Source organism: Thalassophryne amazonica, chromosome 1, assembly GCF_902500255.1.
Source record: "Thalassophryne amazonica chromosome 1, fThaAma1.1, whole genome shotgun sequence".
NCBI classification, from domain to species: domain Eukaryota; kingdom Metazoa; phylum Chordata; class Actinopteri; order Batrachoidiformes; family Batrachoididae; genus Thalassophryne; species Thalassophryne amazonica.
This window is the reverse complement of record NC_047103.1, coordinates 174,592,436-174,609,999: the sequence shown is the minus strand read 5'-3', so window position 1 is coordinate 174,609,999 and position 17,564 is coordinate 174,592,436. Positions and strand designations below refer to the sequence as shown.

The 17,564-nt window shown below is 42.8% G+C and overlaps 3 protein-coding genes across 3 annotated transcripts in view; all 3 read left to right on the top strand.

Annotated features, from left to right (window-relative positions):
• rgn (regucalcin) overlaps positions 1–563 on the top strand; it is a 101,485-nt gene extending 100,922 nt beyond the window's left edge. The window contains exon 8 of the mRNA XM_034179857.1: positions 363–563. Coding sequence (XP_034035748.1) covers positions 363–413 — 51 coding nt within the window. The 3' untranslated portion in view covers positions 414–563. The remainder of the gene's footprint in view (positions 1–362) is intronic.
• Positions 564–4,078: 3,515 nt separating this feature from the next.
• Positions 4,079–8,065, top strand: LOC117518641. Its single transcript, XM_034179846.1, has 8 exons — positions 4,079–4,659; positions 4,850–5,219; positions 5,375–5,459; positions 5,544–6,199; positions 6,331–6,693; positions 6,796–6,986; positions 7,069–7,405; positions 7,527–8,065. The coding sequence occupies exons 2-8, from the start codon at positions 5,181–5,183 to the stop codon at positions 8,037–8,039; spliced, it is 2,184 nt and encodes a 727-aa protein (XP_034035737.1). The 5' UTR covers positions 4,079–4,659; positions 4,850–5,180; the 3' UTR covers positions 8,040–8,065.
• Positions 8,066–11,956: 3,891 nt separating this feature from the next.
• Positions 11,957–13,603, top strand: LOC117518633. The gene is made up of 4 exons (XM_034179835.1): positions 11,957–12,210; positions 12,281–12,469; positions 12,555–13,019; positions 13,125–13,603. The coding sequence occupies exons 2-3, from the start codon at positions 12,295–12,297 to the stop codon at positions 12,986–12,988; spliced, it is 609 nt and encodes a 202-aa protein (XP_034035726.1). The 5' UTR covers positions 11,957–12,210; positions 12,281–12,294; the 3' UTR covers positions 12,989–13,019; positions 13,125–13,603.
• Positions 13,604–17,564: the final 3,961 nt, after the last annotated feature.

Below are 17,564 nucleotides of genomic sequence, written 5' to 3'. Positions count from 1 at the left end.
AAAGTTCTTCAGGAATAAATTCAGATGGGGCTGGTTTGAGTAAAAGGACCACAACACCGACCCGACTTTTTTTTAAATCGTCGTTTTTATGGGAAAATCTGCTTTTTATGACTAAAATGAGCAAGAAAACGGGACTCTTATTTAGCTTATTAATTGCACCTAATTAGTATTTAAAAAATTTCATCATCACTGTTTACCACATTTGATGCTGTTTTTTTTCAGACACTAGCTAGAAATAACCGTTAACAGTGGAGGGGGGACACCTTGTGATGGAGAGTTTGGATGGACTGTGCAGGGAACCTTTGAAACCTCTCACTTCAATCGGTGCAGGTTTGTCTGATGCATCATTTATGTCTTCACAGATCACAGGTCTGGGGGTCAAAGGGCGTCCTTCCAACCCCTTCTCAGGCTGATCGAGTTGGAGGACCGAGGAGTGAAAGTCAGCTGATGACATTCAAATCACAGCAGAAACATCAGAGAACAATCAATATTTTGATATCTTTTTTTTTAATTAACCTGTTCTTTGGCATGTTGTTTTTGCTGTTGTATTTAATCCTCTGTAAGGTCTCTGTGTATCTTTTTCTTTGTCTCATTACATAATTAAAAAAAGTCAAATGTTGAACACTTCCTGGTTTGACAATAAACAAGATCTCGTGGGATCTCTTGGGAATTCAGTGGCAAGTTGAGACTGAAACAGGAAGTGCTAACGTTTGAGTCCACAGTGAAACAGGAAATGTCAAATGTTGAACACTTCCTGTCATGGGTGTAGCTGGGTTGCACTGGACTCCTCGGAAATCTTATTGGACACCCCAGGTGCCACCCAGATGATTGACATATCACGGCACCACATGTCTGGTTGAAAAGAGCCATTTTGAAATCAGTGACATATTGACTGCTAAGTCCCTCCTGTCCAGTAGTTGGTGCTATGTTCCACAAAAGCATTTGTAATCCACCTTAGTAAAAGAAACAAAAATGTTTGAGCCAGATTTGAACCTGACCAATTCATCTAAACCACAGATTCCTAGTTATATCGGTGAGTAAACGGTTGTATTTTATGCCAGAAACAGTGGTGGGCACAGTTCAGCTAATCCGCTAACCGCCAATTATCGAAGCTAATATTTTCATTATTGGATTAGCTTTTCAGATAGCTTTGAAAACCATCAGTGAACTAATTATCTTCCAATAAATTTTGGCCCAATAATTTTTACACCACTAACATATTTTGGCAGGTGTGGTGAACAAAGCTTAACAGTTACAAACATTTATAAAATCTGAAGTCAAAGATTTGAGTACCTACTTGTTAAATGTTTTGTAGTAGATATGCAGTTCTATCCTCTGCAAACAGAGGAGAGCTGGTTCCAGGAGAAACCGCTCTATCCTCTATAGGCAAAGGAGAACTGGTTGCAGAAAAGAAAAAAAATAAATAAATAAAAAAAAAAATATATATATATATATATGTATATATATATATATATATATATATATATATATATATATATATGTTTTTCTTACCCCTTACTGATTTGCTGGCAATATCAGCCAAGTCATCCAGAGGCATACAGTTTTAACTTATGGTTAAAATTTTAACCAAAAAAATTTCGGACAAGTTATTTAAATTAATGTCACGCCTGAAGTTTTACAAAGTGAAAATATCACAGACATGTATTAGTTTTAAAGTAATGCACTAATTGTGAAGGTTTTAGTGTGGACATGCTGTGTCCAGGTGCATTATGGGGAATCTTAGTACATTCACGACAGAAGAAACGCATTTGAGGCTTCACACGGGCAACAGCATTAAACCCTTTGTATATTATGCTGAAAACTCTCGTGAATATATTCTCTGGGTTTATAGATGTTATTGTGTTTGTTTAATTCAAAAATGCCAGAAGAAGCTCAGGTTGCTTCTCCATTATTTTCAATTGGAATCATTGTGAGCTGCAATCGCTTCCTGTTTGGTCTTTAGAGTCCTGCTTATGTCAAACACTGTCTGTCATCTTTGTTCCAGAGTAATATATATAAGATGTCTGAAATTAAGTATGTGTTCATTAAATTCCATGCATCTTAAACGTAGCAGACACGGATTATTTGGAATATTTGTTTTGGCAAGTTTTCACAGTCTGTACTGCCATCTCCTGGCCAGTAGTGTACATGGCAGTATTTGCCTTAAGTATTGAGATATCTCATAATCCTTTGCGCACCAGAGTTGTTGCAGCCTCTTGCTGCAGCTGATTAAAAGGAATAAAAATGTACATTTTGTTGTATAATGTTCATTTACAATTGTCGTCATGTTGTCTCTCTGCTGTTTAACCGCAGCAACTCTCTGGCGCGCAAAGGATTATGGTTTAGGGTCTGAGCATCTGGATGCCAGTCGATGGCAGTGTTCTATTTATTTTGACCCCGGTTATATCAGATGGTTGTGTAATCACAACTTGACTTTTTGGCTTTGGCAAATGTTTTTTGTTTTTGTTTTTACAAATAAACTAGAAGCACTCGGAGCGCCAAGGCCATAAGGTCACTGACGTCACATGGAATACCCTTTGGCAAAGAGACTGTTCCACATCGCTTCATGCATCTAAAGTCATGTTTCAGATTCAGTGGTTAAACCCTTAGATCTTCAGCAAATGTATTTATAAAGAGAAACTGGATGAACTACACAAGTTTTTTTTATTTTCTAATAAGTTTATTCAGTGAGGAGAAACAAATGCTAAATTATTATTGTCGTAACTTAATTTTTGTTCAGCCTTTGTGACCCGTCTTCATGACGTTAGATACAAAAATGTTGAAATTGGCCCCATCCTGCATTGATAAAGAATCCTTAAAAAATTACTGGATCCAGATCGTGTTCTGGATCATTACCAAAATTTAATGACTTATAAGTTAGGCCAAGATACACCCCTGGTAAAAATTTCATTGAAATACTTTGAGGATTTTTTTGAGTAATCCTGCTAACAAACCAACCAACCAACAAACAAATGGACGTGACAGAAAACATAACTTCCTTGGCGGAGGTAAAAAGGCATATTTTACAAAAGCGCATTTATATGTAAACACCAACACACACCTCACATTAACGTGTTGGTTTTTACATAGAATGAATGAGTCAACCAATCAGTGTTAGCAGAGGCTCATTTACCCATAATCCCTTTGGCATCTGTCTGTGTTTGTTGTTACAAAACTTCAGAATTAACGCATTATTTAAAATTAAAAGATATGTGTTATATTTTAACTTTGTACAAATGACAGTATTGACATTAATGGAGTTACTCTATCTGGATTACTTTAATTTATACATCAAAACCATAAGTCAAAACTGCTATATTTTCCAAGACCTCTGCCTCACAGCGACATTGCTGTATTCTGTTAAGGAATAATGCTTGTTTTTTGTGTGTGTAGAGTTGAGCTTAGCTCCTCTCAACTGCTTCACTGCTGCAAAATATGTAGGAAACAGGAGCTTCCAGCAGTGGGCAGTGCCCAGGTCCACAGTAGTGCAAATCCGCGGCCGGCGATTTGACGCCGGCGCACAGTGTAGAGAACCAATGGCAGCGCACGCCTGTCCACGTTCCCCAGCACTGCCGTTTGTTTGAAGCAGCAGTCCACAGTGGGGGACCAATCACAACGCCGTTCTGTGGACTAATGACCAATCGAGACCCCCCTCCCTGTTGCCCGGCGCCCACCCCCCTCCTAGCGTCCCGGTGTGAGCAGGTAATAATCAAGCAACATTTTTGGTTTGTTTTGTCTTGGATGATTTATTACGTTGCGGCTTAATGGAATTATTTTCTTTAATTTACACCCTTTGCAGTGAATTTATTTATTTATTTTTTCTGCGTTTCCTATTATATTTATTACGTTGTGGATGAACGCGATTTGTACTTTAATTTACATCTTTTGCAGTGAATTTATCAGTGTTTCAACAGGTATTTAACATTGATTTTGTTTTAATATCGACTGATTTTTTTTTAACGTGCGTGAGAGGACACACACTCACCTCCCCCCATGTAATCTCTCCTTTTTTTCTGCGTTTTGTCTTATATTACGTTGTGGTTTCACCCTCTTCATGTTGGAATAAAATACGTGTAAAGCTAATAATTTAAGATGAGGCACATAAGAATTTGGGCAAGAATATTAAGTGAAGCTTACCTCACCCCACCCCCCCTTTTTTTAGTCTTTTCATTACTTATTACATTGTGGAACATAAGGTGAGGCCCATACGTATTTGGGCATTAAAAAATAAAGCTCAAAGTGTTCCCCTTTTTCTCCATTTATGAATTTGTGTTATTATTTGTGTGCAACTCAGGTGTATTTCTTATTCATATTTATTTTTTGTACTATGTGATGGGCGCAGAATCACCTGAAGATGGCAAGTCCTCCCGTTGTTCGTGTAGTGAACCCAGAAGCCCCTCTGCACCGTCAGCAGGCAGTCCTGGTAGCATCTAAAGAGGCCCGGACTTTTCGTGAGAGAAGGCTGACTTTTCCACGACCTCCACAGGAACGTCTGATCCAGGCCACTGCCCTGGCCCATGCAGAGAAGCTCCTAAGAGCAGAAGGCATCCCTGCACCATCACAGCAGCAGTGCCTGGGGAAACTGGTGCTGCCTTTTGGCCAGTACCTTAATGCCACTTTCCGCTGGCTTGTGGAAAATGATGTGGGCTACATGAAATAGTAAGCATTCTATTTTAAATTTCGTTGTATGCTGTACCATTCTCATGGTATGCCTCATATATCTGTCTGTACAAAACTATATATGATCGGCATTTAATATATTTCATAGCGTGTTCAATTATCATAATCTCACCGATGATGGTATTAAGGCTGATTATGGTACTAAGTTCATGCGCGTATATCATTCCAGCATACTTGACAAGCACAGGACAGAGATGGCATGTTCACAGTGAAAGACAGAGGCAGTAAACCAGTGGGTGAAGGACTACCTGACAGCGTACGCAGAGAGCTTCCCTCAAGTCTCCATTGTTCTGGAGGCCAACATAGATCGGTGTATCTATGGCCAGAGAGGCTTTGAGGATCGTACCTTTCAGGAGATGTGGGAACTTTACTGCCAGTACTCCGCCCAGAAAGACAGGCCTGAACGGTTCTCGGAGGCTGACAAGAATATAATTGTGAAGGCACAAAGTTCTGTGAGGAGGTAGCTGAACACACCCTTAACTCACATTACAAGCGTGCAAATGAAGCGTTTCAAGAAATACATCACTGACAAACAGAAAGTAAGTGTTATGAAACAGGAAGAGCACAACAACATGGTAAATGAATATTGTTAAAAGTTGCAATATTTTACTCACTTCTAATGAATGTGTTGAGATTTGGTCACTAAAAGCTGCTGTCATAACCTCATGATACTTACAATGCTGTTGTTATCCAGGAGCAACAGGAAAGAAAACCCCAATTTGATTCAGAATGGTCAGGTGATGAAGCACAACTGCTAGCTGAAAGCCAACGCCTGGAAGGTAAATGAGATACAAATGTAATCACCATCAAGTGATTCAGAGAAATCATAATGCTAAACTTGACTCTTTTTTGTACATTCTTAGAAATTGTCACATCACAGGTTTCCCACTCCATAGAAGAGCTACACCAGCCCGAGACTGCTCCCAAGAAATGCGACCACTCTCCAGCCAAGACACACCAGCCCAAGACTTCTCCCAAGAAGCGCGACCACTCTCCAGCCAAGACACACCAGCCCAAGACTGCTCCCAAGAAGCGTGACCACTCTCCAGCCAAGACACACCAGCCCAAGACTGCTCCCAAGAAGCGCGACCACTCTCCAGCCAAGACACACCAGCCCAAGACTGCTCCCAAGAAACGCGACCACTCTCCAGCCAAGACACACCAGCCCAAGACTGTTCCCAAGAAACATGACCACTCTCCAGCCAAGACACACCAGCCTGAGCCTGCTCCCAAGAAGCGCGACCACTCTCCAGCCAAGACACACCAGCCCGAGACTGCTCCCAAGAAGCGCGACCACTCTCCAGCCAAGACACACCAGCCCAAGACTGCCCCCAAGAAACACGACCACTCTCCAGCCAAGACACACCAGCCCGAGACTGCTGCGCAGTCAAAACATCACAAACACCACAGGGCTGCTGTCCGGCCACAACAGCAGAGTTCCGCAAACCAGCCCACACAGTCTCTGTCCACGTCCCAGGGTCAGGATCATCACATGGAATCGGCTCTCACTGATTCCTCTGTAAGTGATATTCAGGACTTGCAGTCGATATAAATGAAGACAATCTGGTCTGGCATATTTTTTATTTGAATTTTGCATCACTTTGTACACAATAACAACCAAACACTTTATGTGTTTTGTGTGCGTTTCAGGTGGAGTTAGAAGGTTGGGTGCGTTCGTGGGAAAACCCCAATGGCATCCCATCTGCTGACCTGTCCTGGATCAAAGAGGACACTGAAAGAGGGCTCTTTGGCCCTATTCAAACCTACAAGGGCAACACTGGTGTGTTGAAGAGGCGACGGGTAATGAAGTCAGATCGCATGTGGTTTTACCCACCAGAACCTCAAGGATATGCTACTGGTGGCGTGCCAACTCCACATCTATTTTTCCGGAGCCGTATCTTTGTGTGGCGTCCTGTTGGGGTGTGGCGGTGCTCTCTGAAGTGTCCTCGGGGTGATAAGTGTGTGGGTGCAGGACAGAGTGTGCATCTGTACAAGTCCGGCTACCACCACCGGGTAAAGCTCACATTCATTTCTTTGTTATTACAGTGAAATACTTACTGCTAGGCTTGACTGACAATGATATGCTGTTATTTCTTTTCGTTTGATGTATATTAGGTACGTCACATCTGTGATGTTTCGGGTTGGTACACTATGATCACAAAGGTCCTGTGCTGTGGACCATGCACAAAGGCAGCCAGGAGCGGAGAAGGTGGAACAGTGGCTCAGTGGCATGCGTGGGACGCTGAGATCTTGTCACAACTTAGCGAGGCCCACCAAGCTATGTTCCCTGCCATCCTCACCAGCAAGTGAGTTGACTGAATGTGTGAGTTTTACAAATTTTGGTTGCTCTAATCACCATAAACATACCAACTGTGACTCTGCCAACAGGCGTGGTGTGGATAGGAATGTTGTGCGGCTTCTGAGGGGCCGGACCGAGGGGAACACTATGGTCAAAGTGAGGCGGCAGATACAGGAGAACCACATGGAGGAGTACCTTCATCATAAGGACCTTTACACCACACTCCTCAAGTCTCTAATGAAACCTGGAGGAATTGTGTCTGCATTAGGGCACGCATGCCAGCCCCCGCCTCCTCTGAGAGAACTTCCGTCTGCGTGGCTTTTGCGCCACGCTTTCCTACTGGCAGAGGCCAGTCATGTCCAGGACTACAGGAGCCAGATCCTGTCAACCTTTGGCACTGTCTTGAAAATGGATTCCACCAAAAAAGTACGTAAACCAAAACTATTGCCACAATGCATGAGGCTAAACATACTGCATTTATGACTGAGCAAATTTTCGCAGGATGTAACAGTGACATGTAACACAGCTACAAACTTGACTCTTTTAGGTGGTGAAGAAGCTCTCTGGGGAAGGTGAAGGGTCAGCCGAGTGGTTCACCAGTATCGGAAATGAGTTTTCCCAAATAGTAACATTTGTGCTGACCTGCGAGGAGTCCACCGATAAGCTGGAACCTATGTGCCGTGGACTCGTGCAAAGGTTTCAGACAGCCAATCAACCCACACCAAAAATCCTCTACGTGGCCCACGGGTGTTGCCGTGCACAATGTCCCACAGCAGTGGAGACTTTGTTCCAGCCTTGGGTGGACAATGGGATGGTTGTGCGTCTGGACATATTCCACTGGATCCACCGGTTTGACACAGCCATCCGCACAGAGTCTCACTCCAGATATGCTGCGTTCAAGTCTGCACTAGCTGGGGCAGTACTGGCTTACAACCGCAAAGACCTGGATCGCCTCATTGAGGCCATCAGAGCAAAAGACCAGGCAGCGCTGCAGTCTCTGTCTGATGAGGATGTCGTCCGCCGCTCCATCTCCAATCAATCAATCAATTTTTTTATATAGCGCCAAATCACAACAAACAGTTGCCCCAAGGCGCTTTATATTGTAAGGCAAGGCCATACAATAATTATGTAAAACCCCAACGGTCAAAACGACCCCCTGTGAGCAAGCACTTGGCTACAGTGGGAAGGAAAAACTCCCTTTTAACAGGAAGAAACCTCCAGCAGAACCAGGCTCAGGGAGGGGCAGTCTTCTGCTGGGACTGGTTGGGGCTGAGGGAGAGAACCAGGAAAAAGACATGCTGTGGAGGGGAGCAGAGATCGATCACTAATGATTAAATGCAGAGTGGTGCATACAGAGCAAAAAGAGAAAGAAACAGTGCATCATGGGAACCCCCCAGCAGTCTACGTCTATAGCAGCATAACTAAGGGATGGTTCAGGGTCACCTGATCCAGCCCTAACTATAAGCTTTAGCAAAAAGGAAAGTTTTAAGCCTAATCTTAAAAGTAGAGAGGGTGTCTGTCTCCCTGATCTGAATTGGGAGCTGGTTCCACAGGAGAGGAGCCTGAAAGCTGAAGGCTCTGCCTCCCATTCTACTCTTACAAACCCTAGGAACTACAAGTAAGCCTGCAGTCTGAGAGCGAAGCGCTCTATTGGGGTGATATGGTACTACGAGGTCCCTAAGATAAGATGGGACCTGATTATTCAAAACCTTATAAGTAAGAAGAAGAATTTTAAATTCTATTCTAGAATTAACAGGAAGCCAATGAAGAGAGGCCAATATGGGTGAGATATGCTCTCTCCTTCTAGTCCCCGTCAGTACTCTAGCTGCAGCATTTTGAATTAACTGAAGGCTTTTTAGGGAACTTTTAGGACAACCTGATAATAATGAATTACAATAGTCCAGCCTAGAGGAAATAAATGCATGAATTAGTTTTTCAGCATCACTCTGAGACAAGACCTTTCTGATTTTAGAGATATTGCGTAAATGCAAAAAAGCAGTCCTACATATTTGTTTAATATGCGCTTTGAATGACATATCCTGATCAAAAATGACTCCAAGATTTCTCACAGTATTACTAGAGGTCAGGGTAATGCCATCCACAGTAAGGATCTGGTTAGACACCATGTTTCTAAGATTTGTGGGGCCAAGTACAATAACTTCAGTTTTATCTGAGTTTAAAAGCAGGAAATTAGAGGTCATCCATGTCTTTATGTCTGTAAGACAATCCTGCAGTTTAGCTAATTGGTGTGTGTCCTCTGGCTTCATGGATAGATAAAGCTGGGTATCATCTGCGTAACAATGAAAATTTACGCAATACCGTCTAATAATACTGCCTAAGGGAAGCATGTATAAAGTGAATAAAATTGGTCCTAGCACAGAACCTTGTGGAACTCCATAATTAACTTTAGTCTGTGAAGAAGATTCCCCATTTACATGAACAAATTGTAATCTATTAGACAAATATGATTCAAACCACCGCAGCGCAGTGCCTTTAATACCTATGGCATGCTCTAATCTCTGTAATAAAATTTTATGGTCAACAGTATCAAAAGCAGCACTGAGGTCCAACAGAACAAGCACAGAGACGAGTCCACTGTCTGAGGCCATAAGAAGATCATTTGTAACCTTCACTAATGCTGTTTCTGTACTATGATTGTACCTGACTGAAACTCTTCAAATAGACCATTCCTCTGCAGATGATCAGTTAGCTGTTTTACAACTACCCTTTCAAGAATTTTTGAGAGAAAAGGAAGGTTGGAGATTGGCCTATAATTAGCTAAGATAGCTGGGTCAAGTGATGGCTTTTTAAGTAATGGTTTAATTACTGCCACCTTAAAAGCCTGTGGTACATAGCCAACTAACAAAGATAGATTGATCATATTTAAGATCGAAGCATTAAATAATGGTAGGGCTTCCTTGAGCAGCCTGGTAGGAATGGGGTCTAATAAACATGTTGATGGTTTGGATGAAGTAACTAATGAAAATAACTCAGACAGAACAATCGGAGAGAAAGAGTCTAACCAAATACCGGCATCACTGAAAGCAGCCAAAGATAACGATACGTCTTTGGGATGGTTATGAGTAATTTTTTCTCTAATAGTTAAAATTTTGTTAGCAAAGAAAGTCATGAAGTCATTACTAGTTAAAGTTAATGGAATACTCAGCTCAATAGAGCTCTGACTCTTTGTCAGCCTGGCTACAGTGCTGAAAAGAAACCTGGGGTTGTTCTTATTTTCTTCAATTAGTGATGAGTAGAAAGATGTCCTAGCTTTACGGAGGGCTTTTTTTATAGAGCAACAGACTCTTTTTCCAGGCTAAGTGAAGATCTTCTAAATTAGTGAGACGCCATTTCCTCTCCAACTTACGGGTTATCTGCTTTAAGCTGCGAGTTTGTGAGTTATACCACGGAGTCAGGCACTTCTGATTTAAAGCTCTCTTTTTCAGAGGAGCTACAGCATCCAAAGTTGTCTTCAATGAGGATGTAAAACTATTGACGAGATACTCTATCTCCCTTACAGAGTTTAGGTAGCTACTCTGCACTGTGTTGGTATATGGCATTAGAGAACATAAAGAAGGAATCATATCCTTAAACCTAGTTACAGCGCTTTCTGAAAGACTTCTAGTGTAATGAAACTTATTCCCCACTGCTGGGTAGTCCATCAGAGTAAATGTTATTAAGAAATGATCAGACAGAAGGGAGTTTTCAGGGAATACTGTTAAGTCTTCTATTTCCATACCATAAGTCAGAACAAGATCTAAGATATGATTAAAGTGGTGGGTGGACTCATTTACTTTTTGAGCAAAGCCAATAGAGTCTAATAATAGATTAAATGCAGTGTTGAGGCTGTCATTCTCAGCATCTGTGTGGATGTTAAAATCGCCCACTATAATTATCTTATCTGAGCTAAGCACTAAGTCAGACAAAAGGTCTGAAAATTCACAGAGAAACTCACAGTAACGACCAGGTGGACGATAGATAATAACAAATAAAACTGGTTTTTGGGACTTCCAATTTGGATGGACAAGACTAAGAGACAAGCTTTCAAATGAATTAAAGCTCTGTCTGGGTTTTTGATTAATTAATAAGCTGGAATGGAAGATTGCTGCTAATCCTCCTCCTCGGCCCGTGCTACGAGCATTCTGACAGTTAGTGTGACTCGGGGGTGTTGACTCATTTAAACTAACATATTCATCCTGCTGTAACCAGGTTTCTGTTAGGCAGAATAAATCAATATGTTGATCAATTATTATATCATTTACCAACAGGGACTTAGAAGAGAGAGACCTAATGTTTAATAGACTACATTTAACTGTTTTAGTCTGTGGTGCAGTTGAAGGTGCTATATTATTTTTTCTTTTTGAATTTTTATGCTTAAATAGATTTTTGCTGGTTGTTGGTGGTCTGGGAGCAGGCACCGTCTCTACGGGGATGGGGTAATGAGGGGATGGCAGGGGGAGAGAAGCTGCAGAGAGGTGTGTAAGACTACAACTCTGCTTCCTGGTCCCAACCCTGGATAGTCACGGTTTGGAGGATTTAAGAAAATTGGCCAGATTTCTAGAAATGAGAGCTGCTCCATCCAAAGTGGGATGGATGCCGTCTCTCCTAACAAGACCAGGTTTTCCCCAGAAGCTTTGCCAATTATCTATGAAGCCCACCTCATTTTTTGGACACCACTCAGACAGCCAGCAATTCAAGGAGAACAGGCGGCTAAACATGTCACTCCCGGTCCGATTGGGGAGGGGCCCAGAGAAAACTACAGAGTCCGACATTGTTTTTGCAAAATTACACACCGATTTAATGTTAATTTTAGTGTCCTCCGATTGGCGTAACCGGGTGTCATTACTGCCGACGTGAATTACAATCTTACCAAATTTACGCTTAGCCTTAGCCAGCAGTTTCAAATTTCCTTCAATGTCGCCTGCTCTGGCCCCCGGAAGACAATTGACTATGGTTACTGGTGTCGCTAACTTCACATTTCTCAAAATAGAGTCGCCAATAACCAGAGTTTGATCCTCGGCGGGTGTGTCGTCGAGTGGGGAAAAACGGTTAGAAATGTGAACGGGTTGGCGGTGTACACGGGGCTTCTGAAAGGCAGCAGCTTAAACACCACGTCAGGAGGGTCACACTTGGGGCGCAGGAAACATTCCGTCTCATCCACCTGGCCATTGAGGAGCTGAAAGGTCCTGCAGGACTGGATGAGAATGGAGTGAGCCTCTTCAAAACACCTGGTATGAAAGACCTCACACAGGCAGCATCAACTGTCCCATCCAAAGTCAATGTGTGTATTTGTCATTACAGAAGCCATTGATGAGATGTGGGCAGCACAGCAGCGGCACCTGGAGTGCATCCAGGATCCGCCAGACATGAACATGTATAGGGTGGCACATACCACGACCATCAACAACGTGGACGTGCCGTACTACAAATGTCTGCGTGGAAGTAACAGCCTGGAAGGATTCCACAAAGTGCTACTGCACATGAGTCCAGGTACAAAACTGTAGTGCTGAGTACTTGTAACAATGGTAACATGTGATCCTCTCACTATTCTAATACTCTTAATTGTGACATTCAGGTCCCCGTTGTGCAGCACGGCCCTATCAGGTTTACCTGCTAAGCGGCATCACACGGTGGAATGCGGACAGAACCTCAGATGCCGTGTTTGGTGACAAAGGACGGCAGTACAGGGTCTACTCAGCGCCACTGATCGACCGCCTCAACAGCCGCTGCAAAGAGCTCTTTGGAGAGACTGTGGAGGAGAACTTCCGTCCCCCGGCTGATGTGCTGACCAATGAGCTGCTTGGGTTGGAGTATCTCTTCAGTCAAAGCACGGGTGAATCTGGGCCCTTTTCACTTCAAGGTATCCTTGAAGATGAAGAAGGACCAGAGAAAGAAGTGGTACAGCCGGGGGATCCTGATCCAGATGAGGATGACGAGGCGTACCTAAGCGATGACGAAACTCATGGCAGTGTGCTGGATGCTGTCTTGCCTCACGACAGTCACCAATGAAGAGACCACCACTGTTCACACTCTGGCTCTGGTGAGTAGCTTTGTGGACACGCAAGAACAAATTACAGCCAGTGCAACGGTTACTGTAAAGAAGACCACATTGAACTTAGTACATTTCTATTTTTTTCTCTGACAGGAGGATGCTTGCAGTGCAAATCCCCTTCCAGGCTTTCAACAGCTGGAAAAATTCTGCTCTGTGCTGGTGTAGATTGGCCTGACAGATGACAAGCTGTCGCTAACAATTGAGCAGAGGAACAGGGTCCTTCAAGCCTGGAATGCTGTGGAGGAGCATGACAAGCAGCCGCAGAAGTTCAACCGGCTATACAGAACACACTGGGGCAACACCCTGTACTGCCGCACAAAAAGGGATGATCTAGTTGAGGCTGCTGTGGTACAGAAAATGAAGATGGCCAAGCGCTACGCACCAGCACAACAGGACATCAGTGCTCAGCACAACAGGCTGATGTACACGCTGGTGAAACTGGTGTGGCTACATTCACCTGGAGGCTCTCGCACTGGTCCCGCAAAGGACGCCATCTTAAAGGCATATGAGCGGATCCAGCACCGGATTTTGGTGGAGGATCCTGTGTTGTCTAAAGCAGGCATTCCTCTTCCCAAAATCAACATCAAGACTGTGCAGGACTTCATCCGTCGCCAAGAGAGGTTCCTCAACTTGAACGCCACTAACCAGCCGTCTACCATCACCAAGACCACCTCAATCTCATCAGCAGACCTTCCTGCTGCACCACACCAGCCAGCAGTCCTCCCTCCACCAAACTACACCGTGATGGTATACGTGCCCACACCTAGCACAGCAGGGACAAAGGTGCTAAAGGGTAGGACAGATATGATCAAACCACACACCAAGCCTCAACCACCACAGCCACCTGTACTGTTGGTGAGCCAACCCACTGCCACTTCTACCATCACCAACCCTGTGCCATTTCCTTTTCCATCTGCAGCAGTCCCTGACCGTACTAGATGTTACACAAAGCCCATACCACCCACTATTCAAGGAACAATCCCTGTGCTTTCTGGCACTTCCACACAGCCCATACCGCCTGCCGGTCGGGTAATTGCAGGTTCCTCCACACAGCCCACATTATCCACTAGTCAGGTAATTGCAGGTTCCTCCACACAGCCCACATTATCCACTAGTCAGGTAATTGCAGGTTCCTCCACACAGCCCCATAAGTCAGGTAATTGCAGGTTCCTCCACACAGCCCATAATTGCCGGTTCCTCCACACAGCCCACATTATCCACTAGTCAGGTAATTGCAGGTTCCTCCACACAGCCCACATTATCCACTAGTCAGGTAATTGCAGGTTCCTCCACACAGCCCACATTATCCACTAGTCAGGTAATTGCAGGTTCCTCCACACAGCCCACATTATCCATTAGTCAGGTAATTGCAGGTTCCTCCACACAGCCCATAATTGCCGGTTCCTCCACACAGCCCACATTATCCACTAGTCAGGTAATTGCATGTTCCTCCACACAGCCCACATTATCCACTAGTCAGGTAATTGCATGTTCTTCCACACAGCCCACATTATCCACTAGTCAGGTAATTGCATGTTCCTCCACACAGCCCATAATTGCCGGTTCCTCCACACAGCCCACATTATCCACTAGTCAGGTAATTGCAGGTTCCTCCACACAGCCCACATTATCCATTAGTCAGGTAATTGCAGGTTCCTCCACACAGCCCGTAATTGCCGGTTCCTCCACACAGCCCACATTATCCACTAGTCAGGTAATTGCAGGTTCCTCCATACAGCCCACATTATCCATTAGTCAGGTAAATGCAGGTTCCTCCACACAGCCTATAATTGCCGGTTCCTCCACACAGCCCACATTATCCACTAGTCAGGTAAATGCAGGTTCCTCCACACAGCCTATAATTGCAGGTTCCCCCACACAGCCCATACTGCCCACCTGTCAGGTTATTGCTGGATCATGCACACGGCCCATAATGCCTGCTCCTCCGACAACTTCGGCAACTTGCGGAGCGCAGAGTACCAGCAGCACTGGTATATTGTGGTCAAGATCGACAGTGTACAAACGTAAACGGACTGAACACGCCACAGCACTGGGAACCAAGGTGTCCCGGATGCAAAACCTTCCTTTGTGTACACTCTGTCAACAACCAATACAGGGACACAAAAAATACAGAAATAAAAGTTTCTGCCATATTAAGATGATGTCACCATCTAAAGGTCTGAATAACAGAGTGTACAACAGCTACAAACACTTCACCTCTGTTGTCGATGAGCTGGGAAAATGAACTGAACTATGTGCATATTGTAAATAGTACATATTGTAAATACTTTGTTTTGTTGTGGTCATTGTGTGCACAGACTTTATATATAGTTGCACTGTATTACCAAAATTTTTGTTGGATCCATTTTATGCATATTTATTGACTGCAATATTGATCATCTACAATGTCATACAATATTGCACCCCATGAGTCAAAGCTTCACATTCTTGGGAAATGCTGGTTTCTCAGAATGCAAAAGATGGAGAACCACACCCTACTTTTAAAATGTATCAGTTGGCCCGAGTGATTGAGTGAGTGCATATGTGTGTCATATATATATATATATATATATATATATATATATATATATATATATATATATATATATATGCAAATTGGGAGTTTTAGTAGATTTCTCATGGATGGATGGCCATATGAGGCTGTTTTTTGAAGGTGGGATGTCCAGAGGTGTCAGTACATAAGATGAATAAAATATTACATTTTGCCACAATTTGTATGTTTCATTAAGTACATAAGGCAAATACAATCTTATATTTGCTATGAGTTCTAGTTTTACATAAACTGTTCAGGAGGTGGGATACTGAGGATCTGCTGGTTCAAATATGCTAAAATGTGCTGTTTAATTTTGTCTGACACTCTTCCAATGATCTGTTTAAGAAGAATCCTTTTATTTTCATATAATTTAAAATAAAACTGTTATTTTTAAAAACTGTAAAATATTCAAATCATAATTTAAGTACACCTCTTTGTACATCCCACCCTTGCACACAGCCTCATACAAGCATCCATGAGAAATATGCTTAAGCTCCTAATTATACTAGCATGTTGCCTGTGGGGACTGAGTATAGTGTTAATAAAATAAGTAGCTGATATGTTTCAAGTGTGGTAATAAATTGTGCAGTTTCTACAATGACTTGGAATGGTGTGTGATTTCAGATGTTTTTAGAACCTTAGACACTCTGTAGACTATTTCATTTTGATGTTAACTTCCTGTCTTAATTCTACATTATCATTCTAGATTATAATAGCCAAGTGGCCTCTGTGTGTGTATATGGCAGGGGTGGCCAAGTTCAGTCCTCGAGAGCCACCTTCCTGACACTCTTAGTTGTCTCCCTGCTCCAACACACCTGAATCCAATGAAAGGCTCGTTAGCAGACGTTTAATGAGCCTTTCATTGGCCACCCCTGGTATAGGGCTTTGATCACACAAAAACCAGGGAGATCTGACATTTGCTATTTGCCATGCTTTTGTGTTTGAGGTCAAGGATGAATGCTGTGAAAACAGAAAGTTGATAAGACAAATATTTTTGGAGAAATTAACAATTTTAGCTAGCCAATAAACAATGGATGTTGTGCTGCAATGCACCATGGGAGTTTGGTGTTCTGAGGTTTTGCTATTGTGCTTTATTTTAGTTTGACAGTGTTGTTGGCTTTTTTGTAGATCAGTTGGTTTCGTCAAGCCTTATGTTGCCGTTACCATCAGTGCGTTAAGTCTCCTGTTGGTACCCTAAGTCAAAAATGTAGTGCTTTTCATGTCTTCCACATTTATCAAATTAGAAACACCTGTGGCAGATTGCAGAAGAAGGAACAGGTGTGTGTGTCTGTGCGTGCGTGCAAAATTTTGATTACATTATATACTTACAATGAACTTAATCGTATCAACATTCAGTTGTGGTGCTATTCATCATTGGCCCAAAATATATAAACATACCAAACAGCAAATGTCAGCTCTCCCTGGTTTTTGCATGAACAAAGCCATACATACATACATACACACACCACTTGGCTATTATAATATAGAGATGTGTGTGTACTCTCTCAGGCTACTTGGAGGTAACATGAAAAGAATCTATAGTTTATTCATCACATAATTTTGTACATATTAACCTTCATGAAAGCCTTTGCGTACTGGGTGGTTGAATGAAGGCAAAAGTGACAAATATGAACAATCACATTTATTAGTACTACAGTAATCTTATGACACACAGTTACAGATTAAGGAGTTAGAGTAACAACATTAAAGACAGTTCATGAATGAAAGTAAAACAATGTCTTTGTTGATGAAAAGATAGATGAAAGAAGAAAAAAAAGTATTCTCAGAAAAGTAGAAAAGCCATATTGCACCATTTCCCAGCAGGGCTTCAAAATCAATAGATAATAGTAATAATAAAGAACAATAGTTCAGCAACAATGCCAAGATGTGATAATCTCATATGCGCTTTCATCAAACTCCATCCCTAATTTACTCATGGTGTGCTGATGCACATCTCATGTGTGGCAGCACACTGGGTA